Source organism: Enhydra lutris, unplaced genomic scaffold (assembly GCF_002288905.1).
Source record: "Enhydra lutris kenyoni isolate GAN:26980312 unplaced genomic scaffold, ASM228890v2 scaffoldscaffold30, whole genome shotgun sequence".
In the NCBI taxonomy this organism is placed as follows: domain Eukaryota; kingdom Metazoa; phylum Chordata; class Mammalia; order Carnivora; family Mustelidae; genus Enhydra; species Enhydra lutris.
The window spans coordinates 13,611,949-13,633,463 of NW_019154114.1; the positions used below are offsets into that span (position 1 = coordinate 13,611,949).

Genomic DNA, 21,515 nt, shown 5'->3' on the forward strand with positions numbered 1-21,515 from the left:
CCTTCTTCTTCTGCTTCTCCTTCTCCTCCTCCTTCTTCTCCTCCTCCTTCTTCTCCTTCTTTCTTCTCTCTCTCTCTCTCTTTTTTTTTTTTTTTTTGCAGAAATTGAAAGCTGACTCTAAACTTTATATGTGCACGCAGGGCTCCTCACAAGCCAACCCAAGCTTGTGAAAGAACAACACCGAATTACTCTCACTTCCTAATTTAAAAATTTACTACAAAGCTTTAGTAACAAAGACTGTAGTACTACCATAATAATGGAATAGAATTGAGAGTCCTAAAATAAATTCTTTCAGTTGGTCAGCTGATTTTCATCCAGGGTGCCAAGACCACTCAGTGTGGGGAAGATTAGTCTTTTTAAGAGACACAGCTACAACAGTTGGAAGACCTGCATGCCAAAGAATGATGTTAGATCTCTTGCATTCACTTTACTTCTGTGTGGCTTACAAAGGGCCATAGATCTAAATGTAGGAGCTAAAACTAAAACTCTTAGAAGAAAAGATAGAAGTGTATCCTTGTGATGCTGGGTTAGGCAATGGTTTCATAGATAAGACCCCCAAAGCACAAGTAACAAAAGAAAATATACATATCACTTGCATTTTATCAAAATTAAAACTCAGAAAGAAGATACTTGAAGACATTTCAGGTTCCACCCACCTCTAGAGACAGCTACTATTCACATTTTTGTGTACCTTTCATTAGTATTTTATGTGTGTTTGTGTGATCATACAATATTATATATTTTGTTCTATAACATGCATGTTTTACAGGGTCAAAAGATATATCATTTTAATGGCTGCATAGTATTCTACCATATGAATATATTCAGAGTCATTTAATGATTTCCCAATTTTACATTTCATTTATTTTGTAATCTCTTGCATTTTCAATGTAATTACCAACAGTGTGGATAACCTTTAATAATACCTTTTTATAATTCTTATTAGCACCATGGGATGATCTCCCACAAGTACCAGTTCTCTATGAGGATTTAGAAAGGCTTACTTCTACCTTTTAAAATTTTATTATGAAACAAATTATATATATACGAAATAGGAGAGAATATTATACTAGACCTCCACTTACCTGTCCCTGGGCTTGCTTGTTTCTAAAGTTATGCTGAGTGAAATAAAGTCAAGCAGAGACAGTCAATTATCATATGGTTTCACTTATTTTTGGAGCATAACAAATAACATGGAGGACATGGGGAGATGGAGAGGAGAAGGGAGTTGAGGGAAATTGGAAGGGGAGATGAACCATGAGAGACTATGGACTCTGAAAAACAACCTGAGAGTCTTGAAGGGGCGGGGGGGTGGGAGGTTGGGGGAACAAGGTGGTGGGTATTAGGGAGGGCACGTATTGCATGGAGCACTGGGTGTGGTGCAAAAACAATGAATACTGTTATGCTGAAAAGAAATTAAAAAAAAAATAAAAATAAAGCGTAGATGTAATTCAGCCTCTGGGAGGAATATATTCAAACAATGTGTGCCTGTCTCTTTAAACAGAGCATTTCCCCCTTGATATGTTTACTTAGAATCTATTAAATGCTGGTTCCTGTGTTGGTCTTTATACAAACTAATTTCTCTTTTATTTTTTAAATCTACTTTAAAGACTGTTGTGATTTTTTAGGTAAAGAAGCTAAGAATTGAATAAACTAAGATGCACAGATAAAATTAGGTTTTAGAATCTGGGTTCTATCCAGGGTGACCAGTTTGCCCAGTATGGCCCCGGTTTGAGCACTGGAAGTCCTGTATGCTGGGGAACTCCTGGTGCCCTGCAGCCCACTCATAGGCTAAGCCCTTGCCCAGCAGAATGGCTCATGCTATGACATCCTGTTTCCAACTGATGAATCTTGAAGACAGGGAAAAATTGGTTATTCCTGTCAGAGTATGGGCTATCTTTGATTTTAGAGTGTTAATGTCTGCACAACGTTGGATGTTTTATTTTTCAGATCTCTTCACGTGCTTGTGTGCAATGCAGCGGCTTTTGCTCTACCCTGGAGCCTCACCAAAGACGGCCTGGAGACCACCTTCCAGGTGAATCACCTGGGTCACTTCTACCTTGTCCAGCTCCTTCAGGATGTCCTGTGCCGCTCTGCTCCTGCCCGAGTAGTTGTGGTCTCGTCGGAGTCCCATAGGTGGGTTACAGTCTGATGTTTTGTTCACATGGCCCCCTTTTTGTACCAGCTAGTGTTTCCCCCAGGCTTCCTTTCCCGAAAATTCTTTTCAGCGATGCTCCTTCAGAAAGTGTGGGTGCGCTCAGCCTGGCTTCCTTAGTTTTCCGGGGTCTTTCTCATGTTTTGAGATTGTGGAGGATTAGGAGGGGGTTTTGTCTATAGCGACGTAGATGGCTTTTACAACTATACTTCAGGCCCCTCATTGATTTTGCTTTGAGATGGAATAATAATTGATTAAATCTGAATGCCTGACCTTTATCGATTTGTCATTCAACAACTTCAACACCTCACCAAGAAGAATGTGCAGTTATTCTAGCAGGAGAAACAATGCAATTAAAGACTGCGAGATGAAATCCAATTGTTTTATAATGAGAAATTAGGGAATTCAATGCAGACATTAGCTGTGTAATTGTAGAAAGGGAAAGTACTGTAGTTAGAACATATTAGAAATCTGGCCATGCCTCTTTTGGTTAAAATTTCAATTAAAACATCAGATGGCACTTCTCTTCTATTACCATTAGGAGAATATCCAATTGACTAAAAAGGCATTTGAAAATTTTGTCGTATTTTCAGCGTATTTGTTTCTAGAGTTGGATAAACAACTATTTGTCTAAAGAGAAGTAGTCAGAGAAGACAAAGGACTTCGCGGGTGAGGCTAGATAATGCATGTTAGGGAGATTTTCCTGGTGTGGCTGGGAGCGTTCACCCTTTGCAAAGTAGCTGGAAAAAAAATAATGTGCAAGGGCCTATTTTTTCCCCCTTCTTCTCTGTCTTAAGTCCTGAAATGTTTTAGTGACCCAGAATGAAGCTTATTTTTTTAATCATGCTTCCATAAAATGTAACCCCTGGGACTTGGAAGAGAGAGACCAGCCAAGGGTTAGCCTGAACCCTTTATCACTCCCAAACACAGGGGCTTATGGTATAAGTGACACATTGCAGATAGATTTACTTTTACCATTTTAAATTTATGATGGCTGAAATGAAAGGAAAATGCCCGTAATAATCCTCTCCTGTGTTAAAAGACACGAAACATCTAGTAATTAGGTGGTAACAAAATCTGAACAGTCTTATCTTTGCAAATCACACCAGGTTTGTGGGGGCGGGGGAGCAGGGAGTGGAGTGGCCCTGCTCAGGAGTGAGGGAGGCTACTGTGGGGCTGGTGCGGGAGAGCGAGCTCCGGAAATAAATCTGCCAGCCCTGATCGTTTGCCAGATGTGGAGGGCACCACGGGATATGTTTAAATGAGTTGGTATTTAATGGGAGATTATGTTGAATTGTCAGCTGCTTGCTTCCCTTTGTAAATCTGTATCTCAAATGGTATTTCATGTGACGTCTTTGTTCTTTTCTTAACTGCCGCATAATTCGAGCCTACCTTGGAGATCTGAATCTTAATTTCATGGAACAGACAAATTGGAAGGAAGGGCCTTGGTCTCCTGAATTAGTCCCATTTTAGTTTAGAGCCAAGGACTTCCTGAAATGTCTCATCAGGCCCACTCCTATCTGCTGATGGGCACTGGTTTTTCTGCTTTCTGGTCATCTTTGGCACCTGTTAGGGGGTATTTTTACAAAATGCTAATTCCCGCGAGCTTATTATTTGTTTATTACACTTGTGTTGCCTCCTGCGGTGCCCGAGATGACAATGTGAGTATGGTCCTGGGAAAGCACTCGCTCACTGCTCAAGGACCCAGAGCCCTAAACCATGCTGTAAAATGGAAGTGTGGATATCTAATTACCTCCATAAACCTTGGTGGAGTCTCTTCGTTGGAGTCAGGACCCCCTGTTTGGGGAAAAATAAAGTCCTATGTTTGCAGAAAAATATTATACCAGACTGCCCCCAGGCAAAATACTTATTAGCCTTCCTGTGTCTTCACTGTATTTTAGTTACTCATCTGGAGTCTGAGCAAGGGAATGGGGTTTCTACATACCCAAAATATATCATATTGAAATGAGAACTCAACTTCCTTGCTGCGAAAATTTTTCAGATAACAATTAAAATAGAATGAGAAGAGCAGAGGGCTGGCTGTACAGCTCTGAATGGCTGCGTCTGTGTTGAGTGCCAAGTTGCTACACACACACACACACACACACACACACACACACACACACACAGCTTCTGAAGCAAATTCAGTCTTATTCTTTGAACGTACTAGCTTTTGTCTACATAGAATCCAGACTAATTATTTTTGTTTGGCAATTTAAAAGTCCTCGGTTAAAAAGAAAACAAAAGGAGCAGTATGTATAGAAACACAAGATAGAGAGCCCCACAACAGCAAGTGTTAATGCCCAGAGAGCAAATGTTAACATTTTACTGTATCGGTAGGAGGACAGTTCTACTAAGATATTGTTGTGTGGCACTGTCGTTTTTCAACTTGAAAATAGGGTAGGTAGCCTTTGAAGAGTTCTTTCACTGCCACTTGAGCTGAGAGGTAAACACGGTCACTTTTTAGGAAGCCTGCCCTGCTTCAGAGGAATCAAAAAGCTTGCCTACCCTTCCCGTTTTCCAGAAGACTGTCAGTACAAGCTAATCAGACCTTAAAAATGGGTCTGTTGCTCAGGAGATTATCAGGGCAGAAAGTCAGGTGCCCTCTAACGGAGTGGGGGCTGCTTGCAAAGCGTGGGCCTGCCGTATAGTAGGTGTGCTTCTCCATCCTGAGAATTTCCTTCCACTGTGTTCCATCTGATTTCTCAGCATGGGGTGTGTGTGTGTGTGTGTGTGTGTGTCTGTGTGTGTGTGTTTTGCCTTATTTCTAGATTAAGGACTAGGAATCGTTTCCTTTCCCCCTCTTAACCTGCCTGGTATTCCTCAGTCATGAGATACTTCTGTGTTGTCCTTCAAAACCAAAGCAGGGAATTCGTTCTAAACTTCTGAAGTGCTACACATATATACCTATTGATGAGGAACCTAGCGGACCTGAAACTAATGCTAAATTTTCCCTTTGGAACAAGGCTCAAATAAGGAAACTTGGTCCTTTAGTTTGGATTTCCAGACCCACCACCAAACTTGAATTCTCTAAGCCTGTAATTAGTCCCTGCTATGTGTCAGGCACAGTGGTAGGCATTATGCAAGGGGCTTACTGTCCACCTTCTAGGAATTCACAGTGCAGAGTTGGAAGCAGGTGATTAAATGGCTTGCAGTCTGGCGTGGTAAGGACAGATAAAAGCCAAAGATGGCATCGCTTGCTTTGTTACTGTTGTTGGGGTGGGGCAGTGTGGGGTCATTGAACACTAGGGACATCATGGCCTAGGTCCTGGCAAGTGGGTGCCTAATTTCCATGGAAACGTGTCTTTCCTTATGCTTTGCGTGGCTTCTTCCAGTCCGTTCCCATTGCCACCCAAGAATCATTATGACAACAAGCAGCTGGGGAGAGTTGCCTGGAAGAAATGGCTCTCAAGCTAGGTTGGGCTAAACAAATATGCCAAGAATGGTTTTCAGCAAAATTGATGGAAAGAAGAGTGGAGAATGAGAGAAGGATGCTATTCTTATCCCATACCATTTAGATGCTGTCTAGATCCTTGGTGCTACTTTCTACTTAGAGTAGGTAGAATTTCTAAGACATGGCCCATATGTTGGATCATTGGATTTTCAACAGTCTCTTTTTGTGATACCATATTACAGGTTGAAATAAAGTTCAGAAATAATGCAGCTTCCTTGCATAAATATATTTTAATTCAGTATGCTAGCTTAACTGTAATGGGAAGAAAAAATAAATGTGAAACAAAATAGCTTGTTTCTTACTTGAGCAGGACTATAGGAAAGGTAAGTAATCAGATGTCCGTGCCCGCACGTAAGTCACCTCCATTGGGGTACTCACAAATGCAGACTGTTAACAGGTGTGTGGCACTGCAGACTCATATACTACCAGTGTGGACTCAAGGCTCACCTCCCCCCAGAACCCATGGAATATCAACGTGTGTTCATTCTTCATTTGCATAGTTGTTCTACTGTACTCTTAGAAATGCAGTGAATGTTAAAACCGTGCATGTATGTAAAACAGGCTGTAGGCTCAGATCGTTATACACAGGCTTTTCATCTGCATGAATGTCCAGTGGGCCAGTCTTCACCGAGCAAGACTCTGTCTGCATTGCAGGACATCCACCATCCCCGGCCCCCGCTGGCAATCATTATAACTACCAGAAAAAGGCCCCCATAAATTTTCAAATTTCCCGCTAAGTTCTACTGCTTTAGATGATTAAGCTCAGAAGTCTGGGCCCTTCCTGTGGTTTCGGGATTTGGAAATAGGCAGCCAACAATTAGTTTCAAGGTCTTGTTGCTGTTTCTGTGATAACATTTCTGGCCATCGGCTTTGTTGATGACTTTAGAGCAGCGATGTCATTTAACACCAGAAATTGGGTATCACTGACTGAGTTCTGCAGAAGGGAGGTCTAATTTCCATTAAAACATGAATTTCATCTGTCCCTGTGATGCTTCTCCTTGGTCATAGCTGAGCCTGAACTGCTCATCTTAAGGAACAACCAGATTATTCCATAATTTTCATTTTACCTTTTGCTTCTGTTTCCACAGCAGTTACCCAGAGTACTCCCTTATGTTTCCTTATTACTTGGTGCAAATGCCCAGAGTTAATTTAGTGAAGGAAGCTGTGAGGGGTCCTTAACAAGGCTGGCACCATCATCTAGAAAATTCCTTTTGTTAGGATTCTTTTTTATCTTTTCTTTTAGGGCAGTCACTACTTTGTTACTGAAAGAAAGAAAGAACAGGAAAGAAAGGAAAGGACCAAACAGCTGGTGTTTAATGACTCCGTCAGACCCAATTATAAAACATCAACTACTTACTTTGATTTGTGTGTATCCATGCCATGGGTATACTTAAAAACAGTAGACTCTGCCAGAACTCATTCTGGCTTTGTTTACATTTATCTTTTAAACGTATAAGACTATTGATGGCACCTCACCAAGGTTATAACCCCTTTATAATCATTAATTTTTAATCTGGAAAAGAGTCTTGGGGGCAGCAAGACTCATCTATATTTACTTGGATGCTCAAATGAAAATACACAGGGCTCATGCATTTGTTGGCTAAAACAACCCAGGAAAGCCCGGTCAAAGGTTAGGAATGTGATATCTTTCTGCTCCCAAAAGCAGCAGCCCTTTATTTAAGATGCTTTTCCATTTAATTTAATTATCCTTGAACTTCCTGTTGAAGGTTTTGAAAAATCCATGTTAGAGGGAGGGGGAGTTCAGCATGTTAAAATTGCCCCATTTCTGAGTTTAGACCTTTATTTACTCTGTCTTTGGACCCAGTTGGTTTATTGTGTTAAATCACTATTGTCAGTTTCTAAGGGAGACTTGTTTCTACATTTGCACAATTGTGTTCTCAGTTGTTCACAGTTGTCTCTGATTTCCTCAGATTTCTAAGTAAGAAAAAAGATGCTAGTATCAGAAATCGAGATTGGCTGCTTCACGTCCTATTTCTTCTTCTTCTTCTTTTTTTTTTTTTTTAGATTCACAGATATTAATGATTCCTCGGGAAAACTGGACTTCAGCCGCCTTTCTCCATCTAAAAATGACTACTGGGCCATGCTGGCTTATAACCGGTCCAAGCTCTGCAACATTCTCTTCTCCAATGAGCTCCACCGCCGCCTGTCCCCACGCGGGGTCACGTCCAATGCCGTGCATCCTGGAAACATGATGTACTCCTCCATTCACCGCAACTGGTGGGTGTACACGCTGCTGTTTACCTTGGCCCGGCCTTTCACCAAGTCCATGGTAAGTGAACAGCTTCTGTCACCGCGAACACCTTCAGTGCACCCTTTCTGGACTCCTGTGTTCTCTTCAGCTTCTTGCGTTTTGTGGTGATGAGTCTGTTCTTGAAAGTCCCATCCTCAGGCCTGTCAGAGCCGTCAAAAAGGGCTCTAGATCATACTTCAGTGGATGTAGATGGCATCTGTTTCTCTAAAGGCTCTTGGAGGGCTGGGTAGTAGATGTGGTTGTCAAATGTTGCGTTAAGGACGGCTGGAAGTCTTGATGGAAATGCTTCTATTTTGATGCCATTGTTTTATTGCTATTATGCAGAAGGGGTAGTATTTGATAATGGTATTTTGGGTCAGTATGTGAAAAACATGGATTTTTGATCACTGAATTATCAGCGGAAGTGATTCCTTTGTTTCCACTGAGAATCGTTATTTGATGTTCTGAATTCTTCTTTAATGAATGGAAATCTCATCTGGAGAACCTTTCGTTGGTTGGAAGTGCATTTTATTCTTTACCTCCCCAAAGGTGGGTCCTTTTCGATGAAACACTTCTGTGGTTAGATTTGGAAATGTTCACAAGGTAAATGGGAATTTTTTACATTTTTGATGGTTGTATAACAACCACATCTAGAGACATCTTCCATGAAAACATTTTAATAGAAAGTCTTTTAAATGACCAATGCACATTTTACACAATATATTTGATATGGTATCTTTCTAAACAAGAGGACTTTAAAAACACTTGGAATTAGTGCGAAATAGTACTATTTCACTTAATTAACTAACATCAAGTCGTCAGAAAAGGGCCAGACACATTTTGGGCTTTATAAGTGTCACAAGGCGAAATCATTATGATTCCTCACAACTAAGATGGCCCTGTGGCTTGGTGGGGGATTGACCATAACGGATATGACATTTTATAATAATGGGTATAGCATTTGTCATGATTTTACTCTGACTATCCAGCATGGTAGCCACCTGCCGTATGTGGCTATGGAGCCCTTGAGAAGTGACTGATACAGGTAAGAAACTGAATTTTTAATTTGATTTTACTTCAATTTAGATTTATAATTCATTTACACTTAAATATTTCAGATCAGAAAACACAGTTAAATAATGTGCCCACATGGTGTCTATGTGTAGTAGGTGTGCAGCATTCCTGTTATGATGGTTGTTATTCTTGTTGTTTTATCACCTTTGGAGAGAACTGTTGCACAAAACGTCATTGTTTGTGTTGTATACAAGGGTCACAGAACTAAGGGAGTCTGTAAGCTGGGAGTCTGGTGGTGGTGTTTTGGGAGGACCTCTGTCTCCGTCCCCAGAGGCCCCAAAGAGAAGGTTATCGGCACAGTAGGAAGGGTGTCCAGATGAAGAGAGCCTGGTCTTCAACATGTACTTCTGGTCCCCTGGGAAGCCGTAGCAGAATGAAATTTCCATATTCTTGCCTGCTGGTAACTGAGGAACAGCATCTTTTATCTGACACAACTACACTTTTTTAAGATAAGCATATAAATTATGAAGACTATGAAATGTGTATGTAAGTTTTGACTTTTAGGAAATTGCTAATACTATCTTTATATATTTAGGTGTTGGGTGGTGTTCTTAGCCATCAGAGTTCTAGGACTCGGTTTATAAAGAGTTGGAATGAGAAGTAACTTGTCAAACTCACAGCCACTCCCTTCTCGTTCCTAAACATTTTGGACTCCATGCGTGTGGGGGAGGCATCAGCATGACTGTAACCGGGGATGGGTCTGTGTGACGTGGAACAGACTGGGCTTACTGAAAAGTCGGTCTGATGTTTCATCCTTCTGTATGTGGCTTGACACTCCTTCTGTCACGATAAGACGTTTGTTTCGTGAATGCAGAGTGCATTTCTACCGTTTTAACACAGATTTGTTTTTGGACATAAGCCGTATAGTTGCATCCTCTTCTGACCCATGTGAAATTTGGGTTCCTAAACGCCTGAAGCTTAGCGTGGATGCAGCATCCTCATCACCACTTGGCTGTCTGTGCCTCCCAGCTCCATCCGCATTTCACTCCAGAAGTGTTTCCTTTGATACCAGTACACATGCCGTTGCACAAGGTCATGGAACCCAGAAGCACAGCCCAGCCTTGTGCTTGGAGGCTCTGCCTTTGCTTCTCCACCCGAGCTGGCTCCCTGAAGTATTAAACAACAGTATTCTAATATCAATGTCCCTGTTTTATTTGCTGTGACTTGCTGTGACTACGGTGATTTTAGTTACAGTAATTAGGTCACCCTTCATGGAGTCAGGCTATTTTAAGTGCCTCTTTAAGGAATATTGTTGCAGATCAGTAATTTTACAATTGGATGTTCTTGTGCAACTTTATTAAATGTAATCTGTCTTTTAAATGTTGCCCTTTTATAGTTATACATTTCTAATTGTTGCTGTAAATGCATTATCACTTTGAAATTAATTAATTTTTCCATTTTGGCCGCCTGCAGTATAATAATCACTAATGAGAAACTCATAGGGATTAATCTCAGCACAGCGACCCCTACTGGTAATTCTTTGGCTTTGGCATCTCTTCCCTTTGAATTCTGGAGGTCAGGGCAGGTGGATGAGGAGTCTGGGGGGGGTCTGGAGGGGGAGGAACGTTTGTCTCCCTCCCCTCCAATTTGTGTAAAAATAAAAATAATACATACAAATGGAAATAGGATTTTATTTTTTTAAAGAAAGCTTTGTGTCCAGTGTGGATCTTGAACTCACAACCCCAAGATCAAGAGTCACACACTGCCTCCTAAGCCAGCCAGATGCCCCGGGAATAGGGTTGTTTTTAAATATATACAGGATTCTTTAGCTGCTTTTGAAACATCTTAAAGGAAACTAAAGTTTGTTGGGAGCTTTCTGATAACGAAGTCACGTCCCTCGTGTGTATATTAAATGTTACTTTCCTGTCTTTGTAGCTTTCTTTTATGGCATTAAGATACTCTCAATTATATTTTGCATATGTATGTATGAATATACACTGTAAGTATATATAAAGTGTTCATATATAGGTGTTTCTCCAAGTAACGTAATTTATAAACCCAGACCCGGTGATAGAAAAGACTTTCTAGGGTAATTTTGGCTATTGGTGATTGTTGCCCTGTGTGTTGATTTTAGATTCCTGCCATCCCAGGTAGGATGCTACTTGGCACTTTAGGCCAGATATTGTGATGCTTTATGCCTCAGCAAGTGTGTCTTCACGGATTCCTTCCAAAGGCTCTGCAGTTAGAACTATTACCCTCGTTTTGTAGTTAAAGAGCACAGAGGACTTGCCCAGCTTGCCCAAGAGAATGGCATACTCGTCTGCAGACCCTTTAGAGGCTCCTCAGAGTGCCCTTGTTCAGATAACCACAGCGCCCCCACCCTGTACATCTCTTCTTGTGCAGTTAGGTTTCCTTTTTAAAATGTTTGAGAGTACCTTCATGAACTTAACCCTCAACCTTTTCTGCCCCACCCCCCGACAAAAACTTTCATTTCTGGTAAACAACATCTGAGCTAGCGTTCCTAGGTCCAAGCCCGCCCTTTGCGGATCGGTATGTAAATTTGAAGCTGAACGCTGTCACGTGGCCTCTTAGGGTGTTTTGTGTGACCAAATATTTATGTTGGCAGGTAACAGTAGAAAGAATATCATGTGTTAGGGTAGCAAGAGCTTAGCAGATGTTTTAGGGAACTACGTTTTCAAATCATTTTACATTAAAAAATGGCTTGAGTTTGTAGAACTTCTGGAATGATTGAGTTATGTTTCCTGTGGCCGTGTAAAGCCAGTCATTGTGCTGAGTTTTAACAGATGTGCAGCTACCCCGCTAATGGATGGACCTGCAACGCTGGTTCTGTTGCAAAGTTATAAATTATAACTAGGAAAAGCACAAGATGTCATTCTTCTAACCTTCGCGAAAGCCAAGCTGAGTAATTCTGCCCTTGAATAACCCGCTGCAGGGTGATTTATAGTTGTATAATTTAAAACATAATGAAGGAGATAATAGATGTTGATTTGTTCTTTAAATTAGTGTTTTAGAAAAATACTTCGCCCCCCCCCCCCCCAAATACCTGCAGCTGACTATACTCTAGATATGATCAAGGACAAACCCCATTCGGATCTTTACTGGTGTGCTGGAATGAAATGCAGGGGCCTTTTTCTGTGTTGGGAGGAGGAGATATGCTTTTCAATGTAGAAATTCCAGCATGCTCTCCACTAATGGAAATATTTTGGGACTCCCAAATGAGGGCTCAGTTCTCTTACTGCCTTGCTGTTGCCAGTGCAGATATGTTGGAAAACTAGACTCCTGAGACCCCACCGTGGTCCAGCCGCACTTGACCTTTCCTGCAGAACTCTGCAGAAGGACCTAGAGGCAGCGTTCTTCCTGCTGAGGTCACATCCCTGTGGCCTCACACATTCTTCTTACTTTCCAGGATTATCATTGGCATTGGTTTTATTAGTCACCTCTGATTCTGTTCAGAGCTTTAAAATTAACAGTATTTGCTCAGTTTGGCGTCCAAGGGAAATGGTAGCGTGAAAAAGAGCAAAGGATTTAAAATCATTACGCCTGTATTCAAAACGCAACATTTCCACCGCTTTTCATTATATAATTTTGAAATCCTTCAGTCTCTGTGAGGCTCATATTCTATGTCAGTTTTCATGTTTTGGACTGTGAGTTATTAACACCCAGTTAAAAGTGTTTGGAGTACTAGAGGTTTGTTTTTCCTCATATATCCAGAAATCCAGAGGCTGCCAAGGGTATATTTAGCTACTGTATAAGCAGCTCCTTTGTGATTGTCTTGGCTTTTCCCTCATGCTTATAAGATGGCTGCAGTAGCACCAACCATTGCATCCTCTGTGATGACGTCTGAAGGTAGGATGGGAGGGATGGGACCCCTCTTTACATGTCTCCCTTCTTTATCAAGGATAAGAACATTCTATCTCAGAACTGTCCTTTGTAGCAGACTTGCCTTCAGCTCCCACATCCCTTGTCCATATCCTAGGTACAGAGAGACTGGGAAAGTGCATTTCTAGCATTTTTCTATCTCTAGGGTGGGAGGTGAGATCTGGTGGCAAGAAAGAAGGGTGGGATAATGGCTTTTGAGCGGGATCTGTTGAATAAGTGTGCATATAGTTCTCTCATCTGTCAATTAGAAATGCTGTCTATTTTATGGGGTCACTGTGAAAGCAAGTTAGAATTGAGTGGGTGGCACCCGCCTTGTCTGGTCCCCTTCTATGCTACCAGCTTCACCTCAAGCTATTTGCAGCCCCATTCTCCTTCCTTTCCCAAGATGTTGAAGTATATTGTCCTTTAGTCTAAAACCCTCCTTTTCCTCTACTTTCAGTTACTTTCTACTCATTCCTCGAAACCCAGTCCACACATCACACCCCAAGGAAGCATCAGATCAAGATCTGGTCAAGACCCCCTTTCTGTGCTCTTCCAAGAGCGGATGCTCATCGTGCTGTCTGATGCACACCAGCCCTCCGTAAATGGGTGCTGACTGGACGAGGGAAGGACCTCAGAGTTTCTCTTTATAACACTGAACACAAATGCCGTTTAGAAAAATGATTTCTGTGATTTTTATTTAATGGTTTTCCCCTCTCTTGAAATGTGCTGTTTTAGCATTCATGCTACTGTATCCCTGGTCCATAAAGTAAATGCTCAGTAAATATTTGTAAATGAATAAATGAAAGACGATTAGGTGCTTAATGAATGGCAGCCATTAAGGCATCCCTTAACATCAGTCTGTCTGAGGTGGGCAGACCCCTGCAGTTCAGGATGTGCAGAGAAGGAAGTGGATGAGTCAGGAGGCCCAGCTCGCACCCCACAGCTAGTACACAGGGGAGCTGGGACCAGAACCCAGGCCCCCCCCCATATTCCCGGGCAAGCACCGGTTAAGGGATCTGCCATCGGGGTGTGTATGAAGGGGAAGTGTAAGGGGAGAACCGCAAGGCTTGGGTAAGACAGGACAGGCTCCATCCCATGCTACCTCTTGGGCACATTTCATAACCTGATTAATATTCATGTGTGATACTGGGATGTTACACCTACCTCATGGGCTTGTGTTGAGAATTGAAGGCGCCAAGGAAAACACCGCATCTAGGATGCGTGCGATACTCAACAAACCCTAACTGGTATTACTCTTACTACACATGTTGGGAATCAAAGATCATGACTCTATAGCCTGACAAACATACTAGATGTCCGATATTTATTACTGTGGTTGTTTTTGTCATTGCTACTGTCATCCTTATGTTCTCAGGCCAGCAAAAGTGTGCCTCTCTTTCCAGTGAGTCGATGCCTGTTCTCAGTGATGGCCCTGGGTCACCAAAGGTCACATGACCCCGTGACCACTGAGCACAGAGGAACCATATCCCAGCCCGAGTAACATGCAGAATGGTAGCTGGGACCGGACGGGTTGCAGTGGGGCACAACACAGGCCCTCTGGGTTGCCTCTGTTTTTCATTTTTTTTTTTTAACTAACATTTTATTTTATTTATTTATTTATTAGAAGATTTTATTTATTTATTTGAGAGAGAGAGCATGCAAGGGAAGGGGCAGGAGCAGAGGGAGAGAATCTCAAGCAGAGTCTGTGCTGAGTGCATACACCAACTTGGGGCTCGAGATGAGGCTCAATCCCACAACCTCGAGATCGTGACCTGAGCCCAAATCAAGAGTGGGATGCTCGACAGACTGAGCCACCCAGGTCCCCCATCCCCCGACCAGCTGCCTGTTTGAAGCCATACCTTAGCTTTGAGGGAAGATCAACCCTTTCTTGTTAAAGACAAAGGGAAGGGAAATACGGAACTCTGTGGGGCCTTAGCCTCTCATCATACTATTTTCTCTGCCTTGCTTTTCAGCATTTTAAGTCTGGTTGGGCCTTTGTTCCCGAATAAACACCCAAGTGGGGGAAAAGTGACTATCTGGCCTTAATATGTGTGACAAATTATTTAATGAACATTTAGCCAAGATGTGAAATTCCCCTAGTTTTGTCTTCCACGGCTTCCTTTCTCCTGCACCCGTGCCAGCGTGTTGGTAATGCACGGCCCTGGTCCCCGGCCCCTCACAAGCTCTTTTATTGCTTTTAAGTCCATGGTGCTGCCTTTGATCCTCCCCTCTCGGTTTCCTTTTCTCCAATTTCATGCTTCTTTCCAGTGGTTTTTGGCTGGAGCACAGTGTAGGCATCGGAGGCCTGCCCGAGGAGACAGATGCCAGGGGCTTTCGTTCCCCCTGCCCAGGGACAACGCTGCTGCACTGTGTTTCCAGTGGACAGAGACATTTCTAGAGCTCACCAGACGGACTGATTGTTCCTTGTGAGGTGGACTGTGACGTGTGTGTTTAGTAGCAATAAGAGAACTTGGATCTGGTGTTCTGGATTGCTTAGAAACTGAAACCCACCCCCACCCCACCCCTTCCTAGGACACTAAGAAACGAACACACTGAAAATGAGTGGAGGTTTTCATGTCATGTGCAGACCTCAGTGCCAGGCTCCAGGCTCCCTGGTTTACATCCCTATCTCTGGTCTTACTTGATTTTAGGGTTTGCTGTAATCAGACAATTGAGCATCTCTGAGCAAGTCGCTTACCCTCTCTGGGCCTCAGTTTTGTTATCTGTAAAATGAGTCAGTCGATCAAATTAGTGGTCCTGTGGGTTATGGATTTTAGAAAACAGTATAATTCTAATGGAAATAAGAAATGGATACCAATGTAGATTCGTACTTTTAGTTCTGAAACCAGAAAAACAAACCTACCACCATCAGCTGTCACCACTGATTTTTAAGGAATGGGTATTTTAATGCCAAAAACTGTAAATAGGAACTGATTGTGGAATACATTCAACTTCTGGAAAACCCATGGCAGTGTCACTGTTGTGTTGTTGAAAGTGCTGGGCCTGCACTTGGGAGTGACTGGCCCAGAAGACCCCAAAGGTCCAAATTTGCCGTAAAGCCAACTGCATCTCAGTTAACGGTCATGAGCCCAAAGCGAGGCCATTAGAAACTCGGACCCATCTAGACTCGCCATAGGAGAGGGAAGCAGAATGAAGGGATCTGAGGTTGCAATTAGAGTGTAAACGGACCTGGCATATAGAATTTCTCTTTTTTCTCACAAGCACCTATTTCACCCTATGCCCTTTTATAAATAGGACACCCCGTCTACTTACATTCCAGTGTCTGTAGGTCTAGAACCCCCGGTGTGGTTTCACTGGGCCCTCTGTTTCTGGGTCAACTCCCAGGCTGCACTCGCAGTATGAGCTGGGCTGTAAGAATCTGAAGGCTCAGCTGGAGAAGAGTCCACTTCCAAGGTCACGAGCTTGTTGACAGGATTCAGCTCCCTGTGGCCTAGTAGATTGGACACTTGGGTTCTTCTCTGGCTGTTAGCTAGAGGCTTCTCTCTCAGTCCCCCGCCACAGGCGCCTCCCCAGCATGGCACTTGCTCTATCAGAGTGAGGAAGCTAGGGAGGAAATGGTCTACCAGCAAGATGAGGTGACAGCCCTTTGCAAGCTAACCACAGAAGTGACATCTTGCTACTTTTGCCCATTCTGTTTGTTAGAAGCGAGTCACTGGGTGTGACCCACATTCACAGGGAGAGGAGGAGGATTTCACAGTGGCGCAGAGCCTGGGAGGCAAGGCGTACTTGAGAAGTTCAGTTTCACTGGGTTTTTCCAGTGCCTTTTTGTAGGCTTATGTGGTGGCAGATTTACTCACAGGCTTTGACATTTCTTGGCCTCACGCCGTAGCATGCATCCCTGACACGCTGATGTTTGCCTTGCTGCTCTCCGTTGGCCTCTTTTCTGTGTTCTTGTCTTCTCCCCTCTTTCTGGGCTGAGAGAGGTATCAGAGGTACCCATTTTGTTTTTTTCTATATTTATGCATTTCTGCCTCATGATGGGAGATAAGATTTAGACCTTTAATAAGAAAGCTTATGAAAAGAATAAAGAAACGTGTGGATTATGTTTCCTAAAGTCAAATATTTATTTTCTTGCCGCTTTAGTAGAGGGGACCATGCTAATAGATGGCCCAAATTTTCTTTCTAAAGAAACATGTATTGCCGAGTTTTGATTGAGTTTCAAAAATTGACCAGAGACCCTGGACTTGTTTTTTTTTTTTTCTTTTTTTTCTTTCTTTCTTTTTTTTTTTTTTTGTTAAGCTGTAAAGCTAGATAAGGCTCAGCGATCAATTCAAAGTCCACGTAGAATAGCCTTATTCCAGACGATATATAGTCTTCAGGATTTCTTGTTTTCTTTTGTTTGTTTTTTAAGTAGGAATGGAAGGGGAAAAACACTTTCATTTTGCTGTTTTCAGAAAATATTGTAGGGATTGATTTTGAATGTTAAACATATTGATTCTGAAAGTATGCATGGCCTAAAACCTCTCCTTCAAACTGTATAATAAGTGAAGTATCTTATTTAGTCATATTCTAATTTCCCCTGTGAAATATCAGGCTTTTTTACTGAGCTGAGGCCTTTGTTTCTCCACATACCACCTTACAGAGAATCTGCACCACTTGGAAACATTTCGTCTTTGAGTTTCATATGATGGGGTCTCTTTAATCATTTACATTTCGAAAAAAGAAAGTGAAATATTCTTTAAGAAGCCAAAGTAATCCACGGGAATGTATGGTGTTTGTTCAGCTGGATATCTTATTTATTTGAAGTACTGAGAGAAATCTCTTCTGACTACTCAAAAAAGGGAAGAATAAACAGTAAGAGTGTCCAAGTAATCCGAGCTAGAAGGTCCCTCCTTTCACAGAAAAGTTATAAAAAGTATATTTGCCAGATCCAAAAAAAATACTGTATATCAACTACTGAGACCTGCATAATGTTTTCTTAGTATTCTCACTCTTTAGAAGAAAAAAAAAAAAAACCCAACTGTAAAATCTTGGAACTTAATTTTTTTTTTTTTTTGATATTTTAATATTCCTGGGCAGGTGAATGCAGTTAAGTCTGTTTTTCTTTCTTAGAGCATAACATCTCTTGTTGGCTTTTGCGTGTGCGATGTGTTGTTTGTTTCTTTACTGACTCTATAACCATAAGAGACCGCGTAATAAAATTAATGTGGCCAAAGTCACAGTGTTAACTCTGAGCACATTTCCTATAAAGAAGGCATTAAGAAGATGTTTAAAAGAAAGAAAGAAAAAAGAAAAGAAATACAACGTATTTCAAAAGAATTAGCTTCTGGAATGTATCCAGTTGTGAAAATAATCTAGATTTCTTCTCCTCTTGTTCTCTCTTTTAAAACCATCAGGACCGAACTGGCATCTTTCTTGTGCATGAGGCGTCAGGGAGCGTACGAAATTCCTTCATCCTGGCCCTGCAAGGGTCTTGTCTCTGTTGCACTTCGCTCTCCTCTCCGTCTTGCGCTCGTGCACCACACCTTCCAGTGCCGTTTTGTCTCACTGCCAGGCTCAAGCATCTGTCGGGTTCATATTTGAGTCCACAATGAAGGCCTTTTTCATTCAAAGCCAAATTAAAAAAAAAAAAAAGTGAAAAATGAAAAAAAAATTAAGCTGACCTTTGCCGTGTCCACTATTACTCTGCCTCCACGTTAGTCCGTCATGTTAAGATCTGAGATGCATTCAGTACAGTCTGAGATTTCCCCGAATGAGCGTATGTTCTGTGAGCCAAGAGGACAAAGCCCAGTGATGACAAGTACCACGTTTATCTGGACTCTCCTGTTCTGAGTGCCTTTTACATGTCCATGCCTTTCCTTCCCCCACTCGCTACCAGCGGTGCAAGGTGTGTAGGAACCAAGAAGGGCACGTTCATCTATTGTGTGGAAGAAGAGTGTGTCACCATGTTAGCACGGAGGCCATGCCCGGGCTTTGCCGTCAGAGGCAGGAGGCTCCCGGTCTCCACCTTTCCTTGCAGGGCCATCCGTAATTGTGCGCACGTCACACTACATCTCTGGGCCTCGGGTCTCCTTTTTCTCTCTGAAATGGAGAGAAGTAAGACCTCTTCCTCAGGTCTTACTGATCTCTAAGGCTACACAAGAAGCTGTTGTCAGGGATGTGGTCGAAAATTTGACGGTAAAACACATTGCAGCTATGCCCCTGCCCGTTAGAGGTGCCCTTTCCGTCTGGATCCCAAGGAGAACCCTTGAGGAGCTACTGTTCTCTTTCACTTGGTAATGAAATTGTAACGTATCGCTGCAGTTCTGGTTCCATTTTGTGCCTTTTCAAACCATATTAATGCTGAGGGTGAACATGTCAGCTTCCTCTGGTTTTTAGTGGCTCTACATTTTGTTCCCCTTATTTTAGTCTTTTTCTTTTTTTAGTCACCTTAAATCCGTGTTAGAAGCAGGTCAAATATGAATTAATTAAGCGATTTAAGTTGAAGTACAGGAATAGCCCCTTAAATCTGTTAATAACATCAGACCAAAAGCAAATTTATCTTGGTCTGAACTTTTAGTTGTATTTCTGAATCGTGTGCGCCCAACGAAAGAGATGATGCAGTACACTTTGACAAAATGAATCTTTTTAATAAAACATCCCTGTCTTCAGGATTTGGGGAAGCTTTCACCTGTATTTCCACTTTCAGTCCTTGTATGATTAACACCAGATACTGTTTGCTATCAAGCAGTACACCAGTTTCTCAGAGGGTAAACCTTTTAATCAGATAGGTGTTTCTGTGTACTCATGCAATCACAATTCTTCAAGGACATAATAAGCATATATTCACTTCTTTTTGGTCTTTTTCTTTTTATTTCTTGACTACTCTCTTTCTCCTGTGCCCATCATTCCAGTTGGCTATTTATATCTTAAATATATCTTTGTGAAAAATTCATTTATTTCCTATATAATTCATTTAAGATGGTTTATAAAGACAAGGGCTAGCTAGCAATCGCAGTTCCCACAGACACCTGCAGACAGTCAGCACTCACAAATGGGTTTGTTATACCATGTAGATGGGCGTACACCCTTACAAAATCTGCTTGGGGGGAGGGGAAGATAAAACCAGCTATTTCAGCCTGCTCTTTTGATCCTGAGGCTTTTTTTTTTTTTCACTCTCTTTATGAATAAAACATTTTAATCAGAACTTTATTAACGCTGATCAATTTTTTTCATGGGAGTCTAATACAGGGTGAATTCCATTAAGTCAATTAAATACTTTGATCAGATTTTTAAACTTGATACATAGATAATTTAGCTGTGGCTTTTTTTTTTTTTTTTTTTTTTTTAGTATTTTACTGAAGTTCTTTTCACTGGGACCTTTTCCGCCTGCCCAGATACATGATACAGTGAAGATTTCATTGACTGTTTTCTGTACACACCAAATTTTACACCTTTTGTCTCATGAGTTTTTCTTTGTATCAGTTATTCCCACCAAGCCAAATTAGGTTGGAAGAATCTCAATTTCACCACATGCAGTTTTTGTCACCAAGTTGTTGTGATCATTATTTCAACCAGAAATATGTGTTATTTAATTGAAGAAGACCAGTATTCTGTTCTTAACCAATACTGAAATTCCTCTGCAAGTGTGTTCTGATATCACAGGGTTTCTTAGTTATCCAGGACTGGTCTCTGAGGATGTTGCTAATCTGATTCTTTTACAAACTAAGAAAGGAGTTGGATGACTGTGAAACACTTGTCCTTTGTATTGTTGTGGCCAGGTGGGTAGTACATGATGGGTCAAGATGTCCTCTCATTGGTCCAGAACGGTGTCTTTCAGTCTTTTTTTTTTGGATGACCACCAGTTTTTTATGTCACAGCCCGATGCATGTATCCTTAAGCTTATGCTGTGTGTCTTTGTGTATCATGCGCCGTTGTGTGTGTGTGTGTGTGTGTCTGAAACAAACATTTAATGAAATAGTCTATGGGCAGTGTTGCCTGCTGTTTTCATCTTGGTTGTATTTCATTTTTTAAAGTGCTGATTGTGACCCAGTTTTAACATCCACTAAATAGCAATCTGTCCTTTGAAAATTGCCACTTTAGAACTATTGGATCTGCTCCTATCTGACAAGTGTTCATCGAGTGCCTCGTGGGCTGCCTCAGGGGGTAGAACATGCAAGAGTGAGCAGATCGTGATCCTTGGCTTATGGGTGCTTATGTTAGACAGGGCAGAGATGTCAAGAACTCTGGCGTGAGGAGGCATGGGCACCACTGCTACAGTGTTTTCTACTTTGGGGGTCGATGTAAGAGTAGTCACATAAAATTGCAGAATGGAGATGACATCTTTACTGAGCCTTGAAGGATATGTGGGAGGTGAAACTGTAGACACAAACAGGAGACTCTTTCAGGTAGACTTTGCTGCAGTGGTATAGGGTGGAGACCAGGACTAGGGACAAAATTAAGGATGTGCCCCCCCCCCCAAACAGCCCTCAGTAATCAAATAAACAATATTTGATGTAATGTTTAAAAATTTTAATTTAGGGGCACCTGGGTGGCTCAGTGGGTTAAAGCCTCTGCTTTCAGCTCGGGTCATGATCCCAGGGTCCTGGGATCGAGCCCCATATCGGGCTCTCTGCTCAGCGGGGAGCCTGCTTCCTCCTCTCTCTCTCTCTGCCTGCCTCTCTGCCTACTTGTAATCTCTGTCTGTCAAATAAATAAATAAAATCTTTAAAAAAAATAAATAAAAATTTTAATTTAAAAAAATGTAAAAAATCAACAAAATTTCTAATTTTAAAACAAAATGGGAGTGGTATAGCGAA

The 21,515-nt window shown here is 41.8% G+C and overlaps 1 protein-coding gene across 1 annotated transcript in view; it reads left to right on the plus strand.

Moving 5' to 3' along the window:
* LOC111152819 (WW domain containing oxidoreductase) overlaps positions 1–21,515 on the plus strand; it is a 1,002,850-nt gene that overhangs the window by 340,849 nt on the left and 640,486 nt on the right. The window contains exons 7-8 of the mRNA XM_022511477.1: positions 1,951–2,136; positions 7,635–7,899. Of these exons, the coding sequence (XP_022367185.1) occupies positions 1,951–2,136; positions 7,635–7,899 (451 nt within the window). The remainder of the gene's footprint in view (positions 1–1,950; positions 2,137–7,634; positions 7,900–21,515) is intronic.